Source organism: Barbus barbus, assembly GCF_936440315.1.
Source record: "Barbus barbus genome assembly, chromosome: 24".
Lineage (NCBI taxonomy): Eukaryota > Metazoa > Chordata > Actinopteri > Cypriniformes > Cyprinidae > Barbus > Barbus barbus.
The window spans coordinates 24,483,028-24,506,402 of record NC_136752.1 but is presented as its reverse complement, the minus strand read 5'-3'; the positions used below and the strand labels follow the sequence as shown (position 1 = coordinate 24,506,402).

Sequence of the window (23,375 nt, the reverse complement as noted above, 5' to 3'; positions counted from 1 at the left end):
AATTTTTTGCTTCATTACTGTAGTAGCCTTTGATTTAAGATCTAAGCTGGCAACCTAAAGATTCAAACCCCACAAGGGTCAGTATATGAACTTTGGCCACGGTGACCTTGACCATGGCACTTAACCCAAGGCTGTTTCCAGAGGTACTATCCATATAAAATTTGTAATGCTAATCAACAAAAACGGATAAACAAATGAGTAACTATTAAATCTCATTTATGCAAACATAAATAAATCCATCTTAAAAATTAATGTTTGGCAAAAAAGAAAGTAATAAAAAATAAATAAATAAGAATATTATATTATATATTATATATATTATATTATATTATATATATATATATATATATATATATATATATATATATATATATATATATATATATATATATATTTATTTATTATATAAGTTTGGAATTCTTTGAGATAAATGAACTTAATAATATATTACCATAGACTTTACAATCATCCAGATTAAATAATAATAATAATAATAATAATAATAATAATAATAATAATAATAGTCATATTGATATATAATCACAAAAGTCTGGCCAAATTGTGCAGCCCTACAAACTTGGATTTTTTTTTTTAAATCACATTTTTTATCATAAAAATGGGAATTCGATTTTTTTGCCCAAACAGTGCAGCCCTAGGACAGACCTACATTTTTACATGTAACCACAACAAAACAGTCGACGCACCTCCTGCCGATGTGCGGCACGTAGCTCCTCAAGAGCCTGCTGTTTCTCCTGCTCAAACTGGGACTGCAACTGTCCAAAGGAGCGGAGCTTCTCCTCGAAAGAGCGTCGCATTTCCTCCACCTCACGGGACATGGTGACCACGCGCTGTGTGTGCTGTGCCTCTGTGCACAGCTGCATGTCCTCCACCCGCTGGCGGTATGTCTCGAACTCCGTCAGGGCCTGCCTCTTCATCCGCTCGTGCAGCTCCATGGACTCCTCCAGAGACTGAATGCGCCGCTTCAAGTCCATCTCGTCGCTGATCTTGCTCTTGTACTGCATGATCTTCTCCCGCGTATCTGAGAGGATCTGCTGCACTTCCTCCTCGTGGGCCTCCTTCAGCGTTTGGATGGCCGCTTCGTGCTCATCGTTCTTGGTGTTGAGGGCGTAGATCACCTGGAGAGACGAAAAAATGGAGAACTCATTGCAAATGAGACTCATACTTTAAATCAAATAATAGTTGCATCATCTTCTAGAACAGGGGTCACCAAACTTGTTCCTGGAGGGCCGGTGTCCTGAAGAGTTTAGCTCCAACCCTAATCAAACACACCTGAATCAGCTTATCAAGGTCTTGATTGGTATACTTGAAACTTCAAGGCAGGTGTGTTGAGGCAAGTTGGAGCTAAACTCTGCAGGACACCGGCTCTCCAGGACCGAGTGTGGTGACCCCTGTTCTAGAGCCTTCTAGGAAACAAGAATCTGTGTTTTCTCAGTCCATGACAGATTAAAATGCCACAGAACAGAACAGAATGTAATGTTAAAGACCGTTTTGCTGATCTAGAATGTTTGTTTTCAGTGCATTACACATGTAAAGCTAAACCAAGGATCTGATGCACTTTCACTACAGCAGGCTTTCATTGACTGACCTTTATATCCAGAAGATTTATGTCCAGCTCAAATATGGGGAAAAGCTTTTCCATTATACTTTGAAATGTTATATTTATAGGGTAACACCTTATTTACAACAAAACTTTTCTGTTTTGCGCTATACTTATTCTGTAGTGGTTGTAAAGTGTATCATTTGACATCAAGTGACCACAAAGTACCAAAACTGCACATCAAAAAAATAATAATAGGCTTGATAACGTGAAAAATATTAGCATGACATAAGCTGTATAAAAACTTAAACAACTGCACACAAGAACAAACAATTTTCATCGTAATATTTTCATTCACCTTGTGTATTTTCATTCATGGTTTTTGAAGACCAGAGAATATCAGTTAACCTGTTTATGTTGTCCTCTGCCTAATTTGGTTATTTATACAAAGTTACATGTAATTGGATGTTTTACCTTTGACATCAGCAACAAAACAATTTTTTAGCAAACTTATGTTTACTATTATATAATAATTATCAAATAATTATAATTATTATTGCTTCTCTTCTCTTTACAATAATAGAAATATTCATTTTGCTTTCCTATGCAATTAGCATGTATAATTTCATGCTTAGGTGCAATTTTTTAGAGTTTCCCTGTTGTCTGTGACCCTTTTATTACAGAAATGTGACCCATTTTTAAGTTGCAACCCACCAGCTGAGAACTACCCTGTCCAGAATGATTAATTATTAAAATAATACATTTAGTTTTTTATAGCATGAATGAGTTTGCTAATGCATCATTTTCTTTAAGAAAATGAAACTAGCACAAAAACTAGAGATACGTTTTCAGACACGTTTTTAATTTTTAATTCCCTCAGTTACTAGGGAGAGAGCTTGAAAGTCTCCAAAAATGGGTCTGAGATTGCCTTCACGAAATAAAGCTTTGGGCCGCTCCTCAATACTTTTTGTTATTTTATTAAAATTCCTAATAAAATTACAGACATGAAATCTTAGCTCATGAATATTAAGTTATGCACAAATAATTTGACAATCTTTTTGATGGTTTTGATAAGTATTACACAGAGATCAGGAGATAAACTCTCCGGATTTTAAATCAGTGCACACATTTGCATAAACATGTCCAAAAAACAAAACAGAAAATGCTATTTCAGTGTTAAAACAACGACACATAAAAAGCCGAAATAAAGAGCTCTTATTTCTTCTCAGAAAAACTATTCCCCTGCTTGATTATTTGAAAACAAAGTGACCTTCGACTGCAATTCTCATGCTTTGTGTGTCCAGCTCCCACTTCATTTCCATAATTGTCTAGACATCTGATTAGGAGAGAGCCATTTGGCCACCTGAGAGCAGCACAATAGAGTTATCTCCTTTACAAATCCTGCTCTGTGAGAAACCGTGACTCCGGTGAAGACGTATGTGCTACTCTCATCACATTTATAGCCGACTCTCTCCCAGGACTGACCACAGAGGATTCCATTATTCTCCAGTTTTCTTTCACACACTAGTATTCACAGAGTTCATTCTCTCAGCCAGACTAAAATTAGCTGATAAGGGCAGCGGTGGACCCAGAAGAATCGGCGGTTCGGTTACTTTGACTATGTTTGCTCTCTCTCAGCCAATGCATGTCGAGGCCTGGAGCCAATCCCGAGCGATGTGCATAAACTAGCCGTATCTGTTGTGTTGTCTGCTCATTTACTGTGTGAAAGTGGAGAAAATCCTCACAACCTGTTTAAACAGTCCTGATGCACTGTTTTCAACCTTATCGGAACCAAACCGATAATTGGTCTGTTGTACAATATGGTGATACAACTGTCTGACTGACTTTAGCTTATGCTGCTAGTGCACTTCAAGACAAGTTTAAACTTTGTAAACATTAGTTAATGCATTAGATATGAACTAACAATGAACAATTTATTAGGAATAGTACTGTAGTACTGGTGTTCCACAGGGCTGTGTCAGCTCACCAGTTCTTTTTACACTGTACACTAATGAGTGCTCTAACAGGCACCCTCAGAATTGCATTCTTAAGTATTTTGATGACAGCTATTCTAAGTTTACTGAAAAAGCAAGACTCTTCTTCTATTTATTATTCAGAGATCACGTCATTCATTGATTGGTGTGACATTAATTTCCTAAAAGTGAACACAAAGAAAAATGAGGAGATCATTTTTGATCCTAAGGGTATTGGCGATCATATGCCTGTATTGGTTCACAATCAGGAAATTGCACAAGTATCTAGGTGTGCATATTGACAAATCTCTTACATGGGAAATGCATGTTCATTGGGTTTGGGTTTCAAAAAGATTATATTTCTTACGTAGACTGTGGTTTTATGGTGTTGACAGTAAAATCAGCTTGCATTTTTATCAATCTGTATTAGAAAATGTCATTAGATATGGTTTGTCTACCTGGTATGGAAACCTTAATGTAAAATCTAAAACAAAGATACAAGGTATTGTACGAACTGCTATGAAACTGACAGGACAAAAAGACTATCCCAGTATTCAGTCTCTTTTTGAACAATGTACTTTGAAAGAGGCCAAAAGGATTTTAAGTGATCCGTCTCATGTTTTACATTCCAGCTATGAGCTGTTATCTTCTGGGAGAAGGTTTAGAACTCTACGTTGTAACTTGAACAGATTCAAAAATGAGTTTGTGCCTGTATCTATCAGGCTGCTGAATCTGGAGCATTGAGCATTTTTATTTTATTATTTATTTTTTTATATTTGTGATGGTGTATATGGATGTGTATGTTTATTATGTATGATAGTATTTTTAATATTTTTAATATACTACGTGATGTTGGAATGTTGGTTTTGAGTCTACTCCAAATTTCCCTACCAGGGACAATAAAATAAATTATATTTAAATATTTTTTAAATGTATGATATTTTCATTTTATTAAATGTAGGTTAATGTAGATTACTACTGTTCATTGTTAATTAATTTTCATTTAGAATTTTACTCAATATTAAAAGATTAATTCATATTAATTAAATGCATATTAAAATGCATATGAATAAATTTAAATGCAACAGCATTAATATAAAAAGTTTAAGCATATAATATAAAATATGAGTTCAGCAAAAGCTCTTAAAGTTTATGAAAAACAGTAATGAAAATATAAAATAAAAGCATGAAGCCATTCACTTGTAATTTAATTTAAATTTGTAAAAAAAACTTAAGTGATGAACAGAAAAAGCAGACAAAAGCAGAAATTATTTGAAATACAAATAAATTAACAATGCAATGCATCCTTGTGCATTGTAAAAAAAAAAAAAAAAAAAAAAAACATTTCAGTCTTTCTACTTCGAAATTTCCAATTCAATTTGAATTTGCTGTTTTTTTTATTAATTGTGAAATTTACTGTCAATTTCTGAGACAGTGAAAATAGTTTCTACACCAGTGTAAATAAAATGATTAATTTCTTTCCCAAAATAAATAAATATATAAATGAAATTTCAACTTATTGCACAATAGTGTAACTCATAATTATGACACTTCTTGAAGGAATGAATGGCTCTTTTTAGGAAGGACAATGCATACTTTTAGCTCATATATGCATCATGCATCCTGAAGACCTTTTCTTGGAAGGACGTGCAGAGAATACCACTAGCCATCTACCTGTGCAATAGTCTACAGTAAGACGCGAAACACAGCCCCGAGAGGTTGCTTGTGAAATGAAAGTGGCAGCCATCCTGTATAAGACTATATTAAGATTCAGGAGGCATTCAGAGTTCCAGCGTTCATTTTAAATCCCAGAACACCCTGGAATTACACACTCAGCCTGATATGCACTGACTGATGCTGAGAAAAATATTCCTGGAACGGTCTAGCAATTTCACTTGCAAAGAGAGTAAATTTGACTAAAACAGCTTTTGGGCTATTATGTTTAGAAGTCTAGTCATATTTCTCTGAATATGTTCAATTGGTGCATTCCAGTACAGTGCTAAAAATTGCTATTATGCTGTAAATAAAATCCGTGGTCATGAGCTCTGTGCACATAATCGAGTGAGTCTGTCATCAAGATTTTAAGCCATCAAAAGTATACTTCTGTTGTGATGTCTCTTCTAAAGTTTGATGGTTTATCGTTTCAAAACTTGTCTAATGTTACTGCATGTGTGCATTGAGTTTGTTGTTTTGTTGTTAGCAATACACTCGATTGAATCAGCCACATTCATATTTTGTCAGAGTACATACTACATTTGACAAAGTATCTATAATTATGCATAAACATGCAGTACCTCACCTGACATGCTGCAAATGAAAGCTGAAATTAAATATAAATATTAAATTAAAAATTTGAAACTTAAAACACAAAATATTGGTAACTAACTGAAATAAGTGTAAAATTAAATACTAAAATGACTAAAACTAAGTAAAATGAAAAATCTATAAGCTATACTCAAATATAATAAAGAACCAACAAAAACACATATCAAAATGACTAAAACTTCAACTAAATTTAAAATGTGTTTTATAATATAAAAATTATAAAGTGATAAACTCCTATAGACCTACACTGTCACGTCACATACAAAATATAAAAAAGTAACAATATAACAATATAATACCTCCATGTTATGTCTATGATATAATGGGATAATTTTGCTCTCTTTTGGTTGTGCGAGACGCGAGTGCAAAGGTGATAGATGTCCCTCTATTAGAAAATGCGATAAATATGCGTTCTGTGTGAACGGCTTGGTTTCGGTTTTGACGTAAACAACATATTCTCCGCAATGATGTTCTCTTTTTCCATAATATTTTGAATGAACAATGTAGCAACATGCGTCTAATGGGTTCAACTGAACCTAAAAAGCAGAAAAATACCTAAAAGGCTAAAAAAAGCATTAAAATGCAATGATTCCTAAATCGTCACGGCATCTCGTGTGCCACTGATAAGGCTGCCTGACGCACACCTAAAATTCAAATGTGGATTTTTATTAAAATCGACGAATGTTTGAAATTTACATTTTTTTGACAGCCCAAACAACTACTTACAAATATTTGACTTGTGTTATGAATTGAGTTCTGTAGTTAGAAATGTTTGCACTGACATAAAATATGCAGTAATAACAGAGCCTTTGTAATGAGGGGTCTAACAAAACTGCATTGTCTTTTTTGATTTGCCACATCGGCTCAATCTTTAGTCCTGAATATGTCCAATGAATCTGGCAGTCTGTAAGATTTCAGCCCACTCCGAACTGGAATATGAGAAAACCCATTAACTCCCACAACACTGCAAAGTCTTAATCACTTTGTACTTGAATCTGAGAGTCATTACAACATCAGTCAATAAGTCCAAGACCATGATAATGATAATTACAGTCATTTGCAATGGTGCAGAGAGAACTGCATATTGTTCGGTGTATAAAGGCCATCTGTAAATTGGTCCAGATCACTTTTGGGGCGACGTAGGGGGTTATTGTGTGGCTTCAATCACAGCCTGTTTCACAAGATGTGCCTCAGTTGAAGATTAAAGCTTTCCTTACAGCTATCGACTTCGCTTCAAGCTTTGACCTGTTATATATAATATATTTTGTGTTTTAAAGAATGATGGACCGTGTAAAATAAATATATCCACCATTCACTGCATCTCTTTCTCCACAGATTCTGCATTCTCAGGCACATGGGATCAGATCGTAACTGGCAGGCTTATGAATATGCATTAAGTGAGGAAATGGGTTATAATGAAGTTGAGAGATAGTGCTAATTAGTGTAATTATATGCATGGTATCCACTAAACTGCAAGGCAGACCTTCAAAGAAGAGGTAATTAAAGCGGTTGAAAAGAACAGTTCAGTCTGGAAGGAAAACTTGGAAACGAAAAGAACTTCTTGCTATACCATGTACATTAATCATGATTAAAAGGCTCATAAAGGGTTTTGTAGCTCTAATTTCCTGGTACAAAAATGGGCAATGGCTGCAGTGAACCTGGAGGTGTGAAATAGTTTTTGGTTTCATAGCAGAGTGTTTCTTCAACTTTCCAAATTTCCTTTTCATTACACAAAGGGTGTGGAGGAGTCTAATTTCTAGAAGTTCCATTGTTAAAAAAAAAACACCTAGTTTTGGCTCCTCAGAGTTTCTAATTACGAGGTTGGTTGGTTGGTTGGTTGTTACTTCTTAACTGATAAGTGTGTTTCACACAGCTACTGATAATCTACTGCATTCATTGTGCTTTGTATCGTACACAGACTGCAAAGAATGTGGGTCTTCCAACCATTTTTTTCAAAGAAATTAATACTTTTATTTAGCAAGGCTGCAAAATCAACAGTACAGACATTATAATGTAACAAAATATTTATATATTAAATACATGCTGTTCTTTCTATTGATTAAGGAATCCTGAACAAAAGGTATTAAGTTTACACAAAAATATGAAGCAGCACAATCATTGTCAACACCGATAATTAGACTGATTTCTGAAGGACCATGTGACACTGAAGACTGGAGTAATGATGCTGAAAATTCAGTTTTGCATCACAGGAAAAAGTTACATTTTAAAACATAATATACTTGACAACAGCTATTTTAAATTGTAATAATATTTCACAGTATTACTATTTTTACTGTATTTTAACACATGAATTCAAATTCAAACACAAGTGATAAATCGTATGGAGTCAGCAATATTAGCAGCCCTGAAATAATTCACAGGTACAATGCTACTTTTGGAGATGCTTTAACTCAACTTAAGCAGGAAAATCCTAGCTTTACTCATAAAAAGTAAATAAACACATTGGAAAAAGCAGTAAAAACTAAGACCGGAGCCAATTTAAAAGCTAAACGTCATACATATCAAATCTAGCACATGTGTGTCTAGTATATGCTAAATTATCTAAATACAACAATGTGTAATGCCAACTATATTTTAAACATACAGTAGTAGATTTATCTGGAAAAACTATAATACATGCAAATAAACACGTGACACATAACTAAAAAGTGCCTGTAATATCTCACACAGCAACTGTCTTGGAAAGACACAAGCAAAAAAGTAAAGAGAAAAAAAAAAGCTGTGCATGCAAGATTACTCAAGGTATTTTGTCTTCTGCACTACTACATGCTGCAATGACAAGGCATGAAATTTTGCGATTGTGTGAGATTGTCTTGTGAGTATCAAGAAAAAACTATTATGGTGAAAAATTGCATTCGTCTCAACATAAATTCAGAGAATTCGCAAGCAATCAACTGTAGACAAATATATGCTTTAAAATACTATAGTGTATTACAAAATATGGACTATCACAGCTCAAAAATAATCATGATTTCTTATCATAATCCAAATATACAGTAGATAACATATCTCAGTATCTCTCCCTACCATTTGCATATGAGCATATGGAGAAATTCTGACACATTGGGATGCATGTGTGCATCACAGTCATGCATGAGAGCAGCTCCACTAAAATGACAAAGAAAGATAAAGCAGGATACATTCCTTCCTTAGGGAAAAATTGTTTTTCTAGTTACAAAATGTATGACAATTGAAAAAAATAAATATTTATTTGTATTGAATAATGGAGAAAGCATGACTACACAATAAACAGGGGAAATGTATGGTTGTGATGAAATACTCCTGCCCAGATGAGGTCAGTTCATGAAAATATTTCAGAAATTCTGCATGAGGGCTCGTAGAATATCTTTGACATTTACAGTGTTTTTGAACATATTCAATGAAGGGGTCGTACAACAGGGTCTCGAGCTACACTTGCTTTGCCACGGGCATTGAAAAATAAGCTCACTTTAAATTCCATGTGCTGCCTTTGCCTAGGGTGCTACAGTCAATAGCTAAAGCTGTCAGGCCTGTTTACAAAGCCAGTCCGAAATCAAATATACAGGGTGCGAGAAAGCTGTGAGTACATCTCTACAACATTTGAGGAACCTCGGAAGAAATAGCCTGATTCTGAAACATCCAAAAGGGCCTCCAAAACAATTTACTATTTTAAAATGCAATTTATTCCTGTGATGGCAAAGCATAATATTGAGCATCATTACTCTAGTCTTCAGTGTCACGTGATCCTTCAGAAATCATTATAATATGCTGATTTGCTGATAAAATTCCCGAATTCCGGAAATGTTGGGACGTTTTTTTAAATGTGAATAAATTTCAAAACAAAAGAATTTAAAAATCACACGAGCCAATATTTTATTCACAATAGAACACAGAGAACATCATAAATGTTTAAACGGAGAAATATTACACTTTTATCCACTAAATGAGCTCATTTCAAATTTGATGCCTGCTACAGGTCTCCAAAAAGTTGTCACGGGGGCAACAAAGGGCTGAATAAGCAAGAAATTTTGAAAAGATTCAGCTGGGAGAACATCTAGCAACTAATTAAGTTTATTGACATCAGGTCTGTAACATGATTAGCTATAAAAGTGATGTGTTAGAGAGGCAGAGTCTCTCAGAAGTAAAGATGGGCAGAGGCTCTCCAATCTGAGAGTGTGTGTAAAAAGATTGGAATACTTTAAAAACAACGTTCCTCAATGTAAAATTGCAAAGGCTTTGCAAATATCATCATCTACAGTGCATAACATCATCAAAAGTTTCAGAGAAACTGGAGAAATCTCTGTGCTTAAGGGACAAGGCCGAATAACTTTGTTTGATGCCTGTGGTCTTCGGGCCCTCAGACGACACTGCATCACTCATCGGCATGATTCTGTCATTGACAATACTAAATGGGCCCAGGAATACTTCCAGAAACCACTGTCGATAAACACAAATAAATCCGCCGTGCCATCTGCAGATGCCAACTAAAGCTCTATCATGCAAAAAGGAAGCCATATGTGAGCATGGTCCAGAGGCGCCGTCATGTCCTGTGGGCCAAGGCTCATTTAAAATGGACTGTTTCAAAGTGGAAAAATGTTCTATGGTCAGACGTGTCCAAATTTGACATTCTTGTTGGAAATCACGGACGCCGTGTCCTCCGAGCTAAAGAGGAGGGAGACCTTCCAACGTGTCATCAGCGTTCAGTTCAAAAGCCAGCATCTCTGATGGTATGGGGGTGCATAAGTGCATATGGTATGGGAAGCTTGCATGTTTTGGAAGGCACTATGAATGCTGAAAAGTATATAAAGATTTTAGAGTAACATATGCTCCCCTCCAGTTGACGTGTATTTCAGCAGGACAATGCAAAACCACATACTGCCGCTATTACAACACAATGGCTTCGTAGCAGAAGAGTCCGGGTGCTGAATTGGCCTGCCTGCAGTCCAGATCTTTCACCTATAGAGGAAACCTATATCAGGCAAGAATGGGACCAAATTCCAATACTAAAACTCCAGAAAATCATAACCTTGATGCCCAGACGTCTTCAAACTGTTTTGAAAAGACGAGGAGATGCTACACCATAGTAAACATGCCCCGTCCCAACTATTTTGAGACCTGTAGCATGTATTAAATTTCAAATGAGCTCATTTTGTGCATACAATTGTAAAATTTCTGTTTAAACATTTGTTATGTTATCTATGTTCTATTGTGAATAAAATATTGGCTCATGTGATTTGAAATTCTTCTAGTTTTCATTTTATTAAAATAAAAAAAAAAAACGTCCCAACATTTCCAGAATTCGGGTTGTCTATGTCAATATTAAAAAGTTCTGCTGCTTAATATTTCATGTACATAAAGTTAAAAAGAACAGCATTTATTTGGAATAGAAATCTTTTGTGACATTATAAATGTCTTTACTGTCATTTTTAATCAATTTAATGCATCCATGCTGAATAAATACGTATTACATATTAAAGTATTAATTTCTTTAAAAAAAATTAAAAAATAAACTTACCAACCCAAATAAATTAACTTCAAATATATAATAAACATTGCATGATCCCTGGCAGTTCTCACCCTATAAAAATGCCTACGGGTATCATCAACTATTTACTTCTTAACTAAACAAGAAGTTTCTCGTCACGTCTGGTACGTGTTAAACCCAGACAGAAGTGTTTGAATAGAGGATTTCTGGATGTGCTGGATGGATCAGTGCCAATTCTGTGAAGCATGGCTCTCCATTTCAAGTGTTTGTTTTATCCTAAACTTCCTCCGAATTGCAGTTCAACATGAATATTCACACTTCAGTTTAACTGCCCTTCATGGCTGCTTTCTAGGGCAATAAACTTGACAGCCAAATAAAACTCCTCAAAACTTTAAAAGTCTCCTCAGAGAGCCAAAGTCAGGCCTGTTGAATCTAATATAGCACAACTAACTTCAAAAGTTGCCCTTTACCATGACATAAAAGAAGATAAATGGTACAAGAGCTACAGGAGGTTCGTTAGCTTATGTTTAAATCTGATCTGCGCACTAAAAACCATCAGAACACAAAGCCAGTAATCCACTTTTAAGATAACACTTGCTTTTTCTTTTCATTTTGTCTTTGGAGGAGGGAAAAAAAGTTCAGTCTGCTGTTTTGCAATAACAAATGGATTTCCTCGTACTTTTAAGGAAAATAGGTAGGTCACTCCTTCAGTTTCCAAGCTGTTATCTGCAAAAACAAAGTCTTTCTGCACAACAGACGATTTGGTTCATGCTACTCCTGAGGACGGAAGGACATAAAGTGTGTTTAGAAAGGGTAGCGGTGCTTGTTCAATGCCCTGGAAAGTTTGCTGCACAAAGCAGGTTTGGGTTAAGATAACGCATGCACCAAAGTTACAGATATTGGCAGAGCCTACTGTAAATATCAATGGCACTCTTGAGCAAGATAATAAACCAAAAAGACACTGCTATTTGAACGCAAGTCAGGGATATGTGACACAAAGGTGTTATATTCATTAATCAGCTTCCCTGTGGCCCAGGTTGGAAGCATTTCCACCTCAGAGTAAATGTGACTTTATTTTTCGTAAAAGATTTCGATAATCACCCAATTGTGACTTCATATCTTGTTATTTCCTGTTTATATGTCACTATGTGATTCAACATCTTTCAATGTGACTTTCTTTCTTGGAGTTGTGACTGTTTATCTTGTAATTTGACTTTGTTTATACTGTAGCTATCTAGTTTTTATTTCAAAATTTATCCAAGTATCTTCTGATTTTTACATTAAAGTGAAACAGGCTTCAATGCCATGTAGAGTATGAGGCTTGAAAACCATGCCTCCTACGTGAGCAGTAATCTTCCTCAGTTTTCTCATAACATTCTTATATATATTTTCCACTTCTTCACCAGCAATCAAACTACAGATACCAGAGGGTATTATGCAATACTATTGGCACCATTCCTCTAGAGTAAAGATTACAGCTATTAATTAGTCTAAGTTCCAGAATCTGAAGAAAAAACACCACCTGGTGAAAAAATAAAAGGAAAAAGCAAGCACAATGTGAGGAAAAGGTGCCATCGAAAGTTTTCGTCTACAAGAAAGAAAAAGTACCAATTGAGGGCATAAGAGAAGTTGGAGCAAGCCAACTCTGACAGCTGAGCAAGTGGGGTCAGAGCTTTGATGGGCAGTAACGACAGAAAAATCAAGGCGAGGAGAACTATTTGCAGGCTGAGATTTACACCCAGTGGAATTTAAACCTGCAAGAGATGTTTTAAATCAGACTTCAGAGCACTTAAATTCCACATCTCTGTCTCAAAAAGAGCTTCTGAGAAAGTACGTAGTGATCCTTGCAGCTTGTACTACATGCATTATTTTTCCTTCTGTGAACTTGATATTCACATATGATTGTGAAAAACAAATGGAGCTGAGAAAAGTGCTCAGTGTTAAATTTACGACTCCCTAGCATGGTTGTGCGTCATTCAGATTTGAACTGAAAATACTTTTTTAATTCCAATTCAATTCCTAAATTTGAACTGATCTGAAGTAGCAAACAGAATGCAAAATTGCTATTTAAATTTGTAGGTTTTGTATAATTTTGTAATACTAATTGTTTTGAATGTTGGCAAGACAGACAGACAGGTAGATAGAATGATAGATTGATAGATTAGATTAGATAGAAATTCCCCTTTCCTGCCATTCTAATTTAAAACGCAATTCAACTTCATGTTTGGTTAAAATTCACATTCATACTGACACTCATGAATGGGGGCCAATTCTTTATGTCTGAATTATGCCCAAATCTTTTTCCGTGGACCTCTAGGCGTTTTGATTAGAAACAAGTCAATCCCAAGAAACTCAGCCCATCTGTGCGGATCTTCAAAACCTGCTCTTACTGTCTGTTCTTCAGCTTCATTCCTTTGGCTTCCTGATTAGGTTGTTCTTACGAGTTCCATAGAGACTGTACCGCCTGGATAAGACTGGTTCGACAGATCAGATGTTCTTTCAATTCTCCAGTGACTACAAAACCATCCTGCAATTCTGACTTTGGAAGGAAGCTCAGGCCAATGCAAGTGGACACCTGCAAATCCTTCCAGATCTTCATTCTACCATACCTACACATACATCGCAGTTAACTAAGCTACAAGACTATGTGTCAGAGAAGGTGTTGAGCAGCCCTAAGGAACCCCAGGGAACTGTTCACAACACAGCCGTGCTGTGAAAGAAAGGCCAGAGCAGACCGAACTATCTGACGTGGCTCAGATCTCTCATTGTGTGCAGCAAGCTGTTAGCGATGTGCAAGCGTAAAGGCTTGTTTTTGCTAAGGGAACAATAGTGGTTCAGATGATTACAAAGACCTGAACAAACCAATCAGGAAGGCCACCTTTGATACCGCACTCACTTTGAATTCACTGGAGACAAAGCAGGAAACAGGATGGTGGCTAAATTGGAGTTTATAATGAGCAGTGTGGCATCTTAGAGGACCTTTAGCCAGGGTTTATTCCAGCATGGTGCTCTAAGAAGCGCTACTGGGGATTCTTCTTGCCTGGTGCCAACAGGCTGTTTAGTGCCATCTGTCCACCTGCAGTCCCCCTGGCAGCGAGGAGGAATGACATTGGACAAGGTTACTTTCTTCCATTCACTGACCCAATAATGATTTCATACTTTTTTTCTAAGCAATTATTGGCTGAGGGCGATGTGTGCATGTATAGTGAGAATTTAGGAATAAGTAATGTATTTATACCAATCTATCTAGAGTTTGGGCTGGGTAATAATATAGATTTTTCCAATTCTTCATTTGAATGATCTTGAAAAACCCAAGATTTATCTTATGCTCTATGCTGGTGTTTCATGCACCGCTGAATCTAATCATATTTTACCTGATTTTGCATTAGAAATTGAATGCAATGAGATAAAAAGTCATGCACTGCAAAATGTTGGCAACTTAATAAGTCCATTAAGTTGTCCTTGTGGGATTCAAGCAATGACAGAATCATTTGTTCATGAACAGGACTACATTGAGTAGTCGGATTGATGAACAATCTTTTTTTTTAATGAATCAAAAACATACAGCTCAACGTATGGTCCAATTCATAAAGATATTATTGCTATGTACCAGCAAATGATTCTTATGAACCTGTTCTTTTGAGTCTATCCAATGCACATTGTGTGAGCAGTGTGGTCCAATTCTTGAACAAATGCTTCTTATAAATGGTTCTTTTTAGTAAATCAGAAACATACATCACAACCAATGTTGTCCAATTCATGAACAAATGATTCTGATGAACTGGTCCTTTTCATGGAATCAAATGCATACAACACAACCAGTGTGGTCTGATTCATAAGCAAATTATTCATATTAACCGTTCTTTTTAGTGAATCAAAAACATACAGTGTAGCTCAGTTCTTTCAATCTGGTTTTTCTAATGAATCAAAAAGACTCAAGAATTATTATCTGAAAAATTGTTCTATGAAGTTAGTGTTTACACAATAACATCAAGTTATATTGAGGATATAATGGGATATTTTATAAATAGATGGAAGGATTATATACAATATATCAGAGAAAATATGCAGGTACTCGAATGAATCGGAATCGGAATGAATTGAGAACTTGTGAATAGCAAATTAATTGGGATTTGGAGAATTAATACCCAATCCCATCTATAGTTTTACAAAAACAAGCCGATTATTTGATATACGTCTTGTCATTGTAAGGATCCTTGCTCCTTTTTCTCTCAAGAGGAAAAAACTTTGTATCCAAAGATGTATGTGGCAGCGACAGCATGACAAACCAAGCAGAAAATGATGATACATATTTGCTCTGGTGCCTTCCAAAGCTCAGAACAATCTGAAATGCAGAAGGTATGAAGGCCAGGTCCCAAAGTACAGCAACAGGTGCATCTCCAGGCCTGTGCATCTGTTTGCCAACCATGTCTCTCTCTAAACCCCCAGGACTCACAAATGACTGAATCTCATTACAAAAACCCTGCAAACACTGAATGGAAGAGACACAGAATCATCTTTTAGTGAGTAAACTGGACTATGAATTTCATGAACAAGAGTCCAAAATGTTATATGGTTATTTCACAACATCTTTGGGGCTTTGATTGGAGCAGTGATTTTTAAAATAGATTCAATCTCTCATGATTTATGAGCTACATTAGAAGACACGGTCTCATGGTCACTGTGCCTCTGAGTCTTTCTGAAGAGAATCAAATGTGCTGAGCATTCAGTGGAAAAACCTTAGAATTGCAATGTGGTTCTGACATCATAAATATTTGCATTCACTCACCAAAAATCAAGTTACAGGGATTTTGGGGAGGTTTGACTCTTAATTAAAGCTTGCACAACGCAATGGATTTTAAAGGAACACTCCACTTTTTTTGAAAATAGGCTCAATTTCCAACTCCTCAAGAGTTAAACAGTTGAGTTTTACCGTTTTTGAATACATTCAGCCGATCTCCGGGTCTGGCGGTAGCACTTTTAGCTTAGCTTAGCATAGATCATTGAATCTGATTAGACCGTTAGCATCTTGCTCAAAAATGACCAAAGAGTTTAGATCTTTTTCCTATTTAAAACTTGACTCTTCTGTAGTTACATCGTGTACCAAGACAATGAAAAGTTGTGATTTTCTAGGCCGATATGGCTAGGAACTATACTCTCGTTCCGATGTAATAATCAAGGAACTTTGCTGCCGTACCGTGGGTGCCGCATGCGCAATGATATTACGCAGCACCTGAAAACAGTCCCCAGCTAGGTAACTAGTTATGATATATCGGCCTAGAAAATCGCAACTTTTCATTTTCATTTCTAGCCTTTTCCAAATCTAAACATACATTTTGAGAAGCTCATGATGTAGATTAAACTAGGAATAAGTCCTCAATCACAAATGAAATCTTGATATAGCTGTAAGCAACATTATAAATGTCTTTACTGTCACTTTTGATCAGTTTAAGTGCATCCTTGTTGTGTCCATTATTAAAAATTAAATAAATAAACTTACTGACCCTAAACTTTTGAAAAGAAGTGTATATATAAGCTGCATTAACATTACTAACTTACTATCTTATGTTCTACATAATTCTTTTTATCACATTACTGCATAATTTAAACAATTTAAAATAAAAATGGCACAAAAAATGCTTTGCAATGTCAAAATTAATTCAAGCGCACATAAAAAAATAATATGCATCACACTTTATCAACATTTTACTGAAGAAAAGAAAAAAAACTTTGCAAAAGGTCAATTGAAACTTCAGAAATAATGCTTTTATAAAAAAAAGGTAACATAGCAACAGTTTGCTGCTCAAGGACTTTCTGTTACAGTCAGTATAAGATCATTATTTAGATATCACATTTATAAACACTGTTGAAAAAGTTGTTAAAATACTTCATGCTTGTCTAACTGGACTAAATTGTGTGAGATTGCACATAAATCGTGTCTATAAAACTTGTTTTAGAATTCATAAACAGGAATAAAACAAGCTTATATGTGCTTTTTAAAAATACAACTCCTATTTATAAATTTTTTTAACTAGTAACTGCTGTTCATACTTTCATCTCGCAATGCACCACCTTGCAGTAACAGATCTGAGTTTAACTCCCATGTTAACACTAGTAATAGACTTCCAAATCCTCTGAAAACTCATACATATGAACTGATCCGTTCCCTGACCAACACTAATTATCCCTCAGTGCAGAGAACCAGCCTACTTAAACTCAGACTTCTCCCCAACCATGTGCAATGAGTCAAGCAGAATCTATCCCTTCAGGAGTCACTCAGCAGCAACATCACATGGAGAAGCAGTGTGACCGTCCTTCATCACCATGGCAACTACAATACATGATCACAGTCTTTCAAAAGATCCACGATATAGTGGGCTGCAAGCAGGGCAGATCTGCTTTTGTATAGAGGGTGCAATTGAGAAAGCGGTTCTAAAGCAGCCGTCGAGACTGCCTTGGCTGCTGCTGATAGGGATCATTTGACTGAGCCGAGAGACATGAGATCACAAGAGACATCATCTCCTGGTGGTTTGCTGGTGCCAGAGCTAATGATCCAGCTTTAGAGCAGCAGCGGCTGTCTTTGAAGCGAACCTCTTTGTTCAGATAGGAGGGTTAAAACCTGTGGGTCCTGCTTCCAATGATTTAATAAAAGTAATGCCTATATGAATTGTTTATCTCTTCATCTTTATCTAAAAATGTATGTTTTCATCTATGCCATGCAATGTAAAGAGATAGTTCAGCCTTGTAAATAAACAAAAATAAAAGGGATATTTCACATTAAAAATTATAATTCTCTTATAGTTACACTCATGTCATTAAAAAAAACTGTATGACTTTCTGTCTTCTGTCAGTCTCAACACAATATATTTATGGTTCCATCTTTTTTTTGTGTGTGTGTGTGTTAAAAATTTGTTAAAAAAATCTATATTATATTATACAATCTCTATATATGAATTTTTATTCTTGGGTGAACCTTCCCTTCAAGTTTAACTTTACAGATTAGCCAGTTAAAATTGCATATTATGACAATATGAACCTTTTTTTCCCCCAAATTCAAATAAATAAATAAATAAACTTATGTTAACATTAGAAATGCTGTTTATTTGAACTCTCTCTTCATTACTCATCTTCGTTTTCAACATTGATAATAATAATAAATAATTTTTGAGCACGAAATCAGCACCTTAGAATGATTTCTGAAGGATCATGTGACACTGAGGACTGGAGTAATGATGGTGAAAAATCAGCTTTTGCCATTACAGAAATGAATTACATTTTCAAAATAGAAAACAATATTACACAATATTCATAACATTACTGTTAGCCTTGGCCAGCTTAAGAGATTTATTTTAAAAACAAACAAACAAAACAAAAAAATCTTATGAACCTAAAACTTTTAAACAGTCGTCTGTTTATGTTCAGGGAATACAGATCAAATATTACATAATATGATGCATAATAGTCGTAATACTGTATTTAAGTAAAGTAGCTCAGTATACATGGCCTGTATGCATTTTCATTTATTTACATGCACTTTTTTTTTTTTTTTTTGAGTGTGGATCACTGCATTAAAATGCTTGTCACAAATCTGTCTTGTCATAGAAAACAGTATACAAACTTACTCATGATTTTAAATATGGAGAGCAAACAGGGCAAAATAAATAGCCTTTATGAGGATCAAGAACGCAAAAATTCTACAAAAAAAAAAAACATCTATGTTCTGGGAATACAGACCAAAATATTAATAACTCATAACTTATTAACTTAGCCAGGCTGTGATGTCAAGTAAAATCAGTCAGATGTCAGCTAAAGAGCCACTGCTATTAGAAAAAGGGCAAGTAATTTTTTTGTAATTTCATGGTGTTTCTAATAAGAGTGTCATTAGTGAAAAAAAGAAGAGGAATAGATGTTTCTGATGTGCTGATTCAATGCTCAGTGCCCAGTTAAATGCATTCAGCCTGTCAAAGAGAAGAGAACAGAGCTGAGTAAAATCTCAGTGAACTCCACGACCCATTTCCATTTAACTGATGGAAAGACACGCTGCACAATTTAAAACAACCATCAGCCCAAACAGACAATGTTGGGAAGCAACTAAAATGTGATGTTAATAACTACATTTTCTGTAGCTAATGTTAAATATAATTCCTTTCAGGGAATCGTTTATTTGAACAATTCCTTTATATGAACCAGATTCACACAGTCAATAAAAGTACCATCTAATCGCCTAATATAACATAATTCAAGCACACATAATCAAATTCTTAACTGTAAAGAAAGAAAAAAAACACCAAGTAAACTCGCTGTGAAAGTTCACGTCATATTCAATATTCCTGTTATATTTAGCCCAGCACAGGGTGGACTGTAATTGCATGGCACAGCATGCGAAATGAGGAAATTTGCACACTTTGTTTCCTTTCTGACTCTGAACTTGAAAATAAAAAGAGAGTTACTGTGGCAACAAGACACAGCTGCTTCTGTGATGAAAAAGTTATGTATTAAACACAGCCACTAGTCTTGCTCCCCCACTGTAATTTACCTCACTTACTTTTCCCCCACACATTTGCTATAGAGCTTTGATTACGTTAATGTAATTTTGCAGCCGATAATTACGCATTTGCTAAAATCCGCTGATTGGATGCGTATTAGCCGAAACGCGTCTGTTACTCAATGCAATGATTAAATATATCCCTGAGAGCTCTCCTGCATTACGCAGCAAAACACAAGACATGAAAACTGTTATTATACTTACAGCAATGATCGTTGTGGGAAACATAACTGGAGTCCTCATATGCTTAAACAGAGTCCTTGCTCTGCTTTATAAATTAATGCAAAAAATACAGCAACACAAACTTAATACGACGCATAATAGTTTCAATACTGTATTTAAGTGTAGAGTGGTTCAGCGAGACAGTACACATGGCCTGAAATGTATGCATTCATTGAATTAAATGAAAAAGTCCTTTTTTCAATTTAATTATGATGTTCACGGAACGTTACCTTTATATTATTTTTATTTTTCAGTGTGGATCACTGAATTGAAATGCTTGTAACGAATCTGGCTTGTCATGCATAAAAAGTTGAAAACAGCATAAAAACTTGCTCATGAAGTCAGTAAATATAGAGAGCATACAGAAAATTCAATCCATATTCAAACAGAATGTTGAGCTGAATTTATAAATGGCAGGATGTGTGAGAGAGAAAATTAAAGACCAGAAGTATATGTGGTGTAAGAACGCGTCCGTCGCAGTGAAATCAGAGAGTGAGATAAAATGTGTGTGTAGAGAATGAGATCGCATGACTCACCATCTCACAGCAGGGTTCTGGGTAGGACAAAGAATAGACTGCCCTCTCAGTAATACTGTACGTGAGGTAGATCAGCATATTCCAGCCTTGTGTAGGTCTACAATCTTGTCCCTGACATCCTTGGATAGCTCTTTGGTCTTGGCCATGGTGGAAAGTTTGGAATCTGTTTGATTGATTGCATCTGTGGACAGGTTGCCTTTTATACAGGTAACAAACTGAGATTAGGAGCTCTCCCTTTAAGAGAGTGCTCCTAATCTCAGCTCCTTGCCTGTAGAAAAGACACCTGGGTAGGGTTGCACCAGCCATTCGTAAGTTCTTACTTAAATTAGAACGTTAAGTCCACACTAGAGGCTTAGTAACTACTAGCTAGTTTGTAACTAAATCTATACATTATTTGGTTGCACCAGTTGTTCGTAAGGCAGGACGTAGCTAGTAGTTCGTAAACTCTCTGTAAAGTAATGCGTAGTCGCATAATATGACGTTTACTCTAAATCATCCAGAAACCTTCAAATAAGCGAGCAGTACTTGATTAAATGCTATGAATTTGAATTTATCCTTCATTCTAACTTCTTTTGCCTCACGTATACTAACGGTAACAAGTTTCCATTAAATACGATACATTAACATTAGTCTATATGTAAGCTATTTTATATGTAAATAACATTGAGAAACTGTAATTGAAATAAATAAGGATCAATAAATACATAAGAACATAAGAAAACCCATTTGTTTATTATTTCATCTGACATGCGCAACACGCACAAAGTGCACAGAGGCACGCTTTAGATGGGGTGTTGAAGACGCGCCAGTAAAAACAAAGTACGTTTATTCACATATTGTTCTCTCTATTAATACGTACGTGAGTGTAAACGTCAGCAGCATCATGTATGCCTAAAGCATTGAAGGTTGTCGGGTAAAAGAAGATTATATTGATGCAGTTCACTCAGTCTGCTATTTTATTCCAACCGTTACTCTTGACCAGACGCTTCCGTAAATATTCAGTTTATACGTAGAGTTATGCTTCAACTAAGTGTAATGGTGCAACGCATTTGGAATTTGACCGCTCCAAGCACGTAGACGCTTCTGCCATCTAAATAATAGGGAATCTACCTATTGTGGCGGGAGAAGCCAACGACAGACACAGTGGGCGTGGCGTCAAGCCTCGGAGAGGTTTTTATTAAACAAAATATTAAACTAAAGTGTCCAAAGGGGGAAAAGTGTCCAAAATAAACAGGGATCTGGTGTCCTCGTCGTGCTGCGGGGCTGTGTAGGAGGGCAGTGTTCAGGAGGGAAGGGTCCAGGGAAGGGGCGGAGTCCGGTGGCCGCACGCGCTCCCCTCTCGGGGCCGGGAGCGAGTGGCGGCGGCGTCTCTGGCGCGGCTTCGTCCATCTGCGGAATCCCGGCGCTTCTGGGGGATTCGGCGGCCCGGCATCCTGGCCCGTCAGCCGCCTAACGGGTGCGGCAGTCCTCCTCGACGCTCCCTTCCTGGACCCACGAGGACACCAGCGTGCATGCACGGGGGAGAGACCGGTCTCCCGAGGAGAGGCGCGTTCGGCATTTAACGGCGGCGGTGATGAGGCTCTATTCACGTCAGGTGCGCCTCATCACACGCCGCCAGCCCTGGCTGTTTCAGCGCCCCTCCTCTCTCACACACCCACTCCTGTCGGGAGCCTGGTGAAGGGCGGCGAATATGGGACGATGATGGACAGGGGGGAGGCAGCCGACTCGTCACACTATACATAGTTATGGTTGAACCTGCATGAATGGTCATGTGACATGCATTTTCGGTTGTGTAGTGTAGACGGAGATCGTTTCTGAAACGCAGCGGAAATGCCAGTGTCGAGGGTCGTTTTCATTCTAAAATTCTGTTTTAAAACTAAACGCACTAGTGTGAACGGGGCCTAAGAAAAAATGGTTCTGTTGGGTTCCAAATGTTTATATTTTCAAACGAGTGTGTTTATTTTTACAAACTGAGGGATGATTCATAATTATTTGTATTTATACAATGTAATTATTCCATACACCTCAACTTGTTTTGAACCCAAAACATACTGTTTAAATTCATCAGAACACACCGTTTTCTAATTACCTGGTGTAATATGGCCACATCTCTCCATCTGTTGCGCTCTCTGAGGTGTAAACATCATTATCTGATGTGATATGACGTTTCTGTGTCTGGCAGGTTTGTAATGTCATTCATTCATCACAAAGCAAGGCGTAATACTACTGGCTGATGCTCAGGGTTGCGTCCGCAACGCAATCAAACACGCAGTATTTTGGTCTCAATGAGAGGCGAGGTGATGGATGGCCCCTTTCATCACTCCTCTCTGGACGACAGCTTGTGAAATTGTGTGCAAGACGAGATCCTGCTCCAGGCACGAGGGGCAGCTGTTCGGATAGCATTAATCAGCACTGTATAATCTAGTACGAATAATCACTGGAGGATAGAGGCATGTGTAGAGATGGTGGAGAGGATTTCATCCCAAGGATTCACATAAATCCAATGATCATACGCCAACAAAGACATATCAAACAGAGAGCACAAACAAGTAATATACAGCCTGGAAAAGGAACGAAGAGGAGGGAAGACGCTCGATCAAATCATCTCCTGAGATTTATATAGGCCACAGTGGAGTGTTCTCAATATTTCCTCATCTCTACACTCTCTCGCTTTAGGCTTTCTCAGACAGAAGCATTATTCAGCATCTCAAAGTGAATCCTCCATCAAATG

The 23,375-nt window shown here is 36.5% G+C and overlaps 1 protein-coding gene across 1 annotated transcript in view; it reads right to left on the bottom strand.

Moving 5' to 3' along the window:
- The window catches only part of LOC306844284 (protein FAM184A-like), a 135,398-nt gene that overhangs the window by 87,646 nt on the left and 24,377 nt on the right, over positions 1-23,375 (bottom strand). The window contains exon 2 of the mRNA XM_079376289.1: positions 705-1,136. Coding sequence (XP_079232415.1) covers positions 705-1,136 — 432 coding nt within the window. The remainder of the gene's footprint in view (positions 1-704; positions 1,137-23,375) is intronic.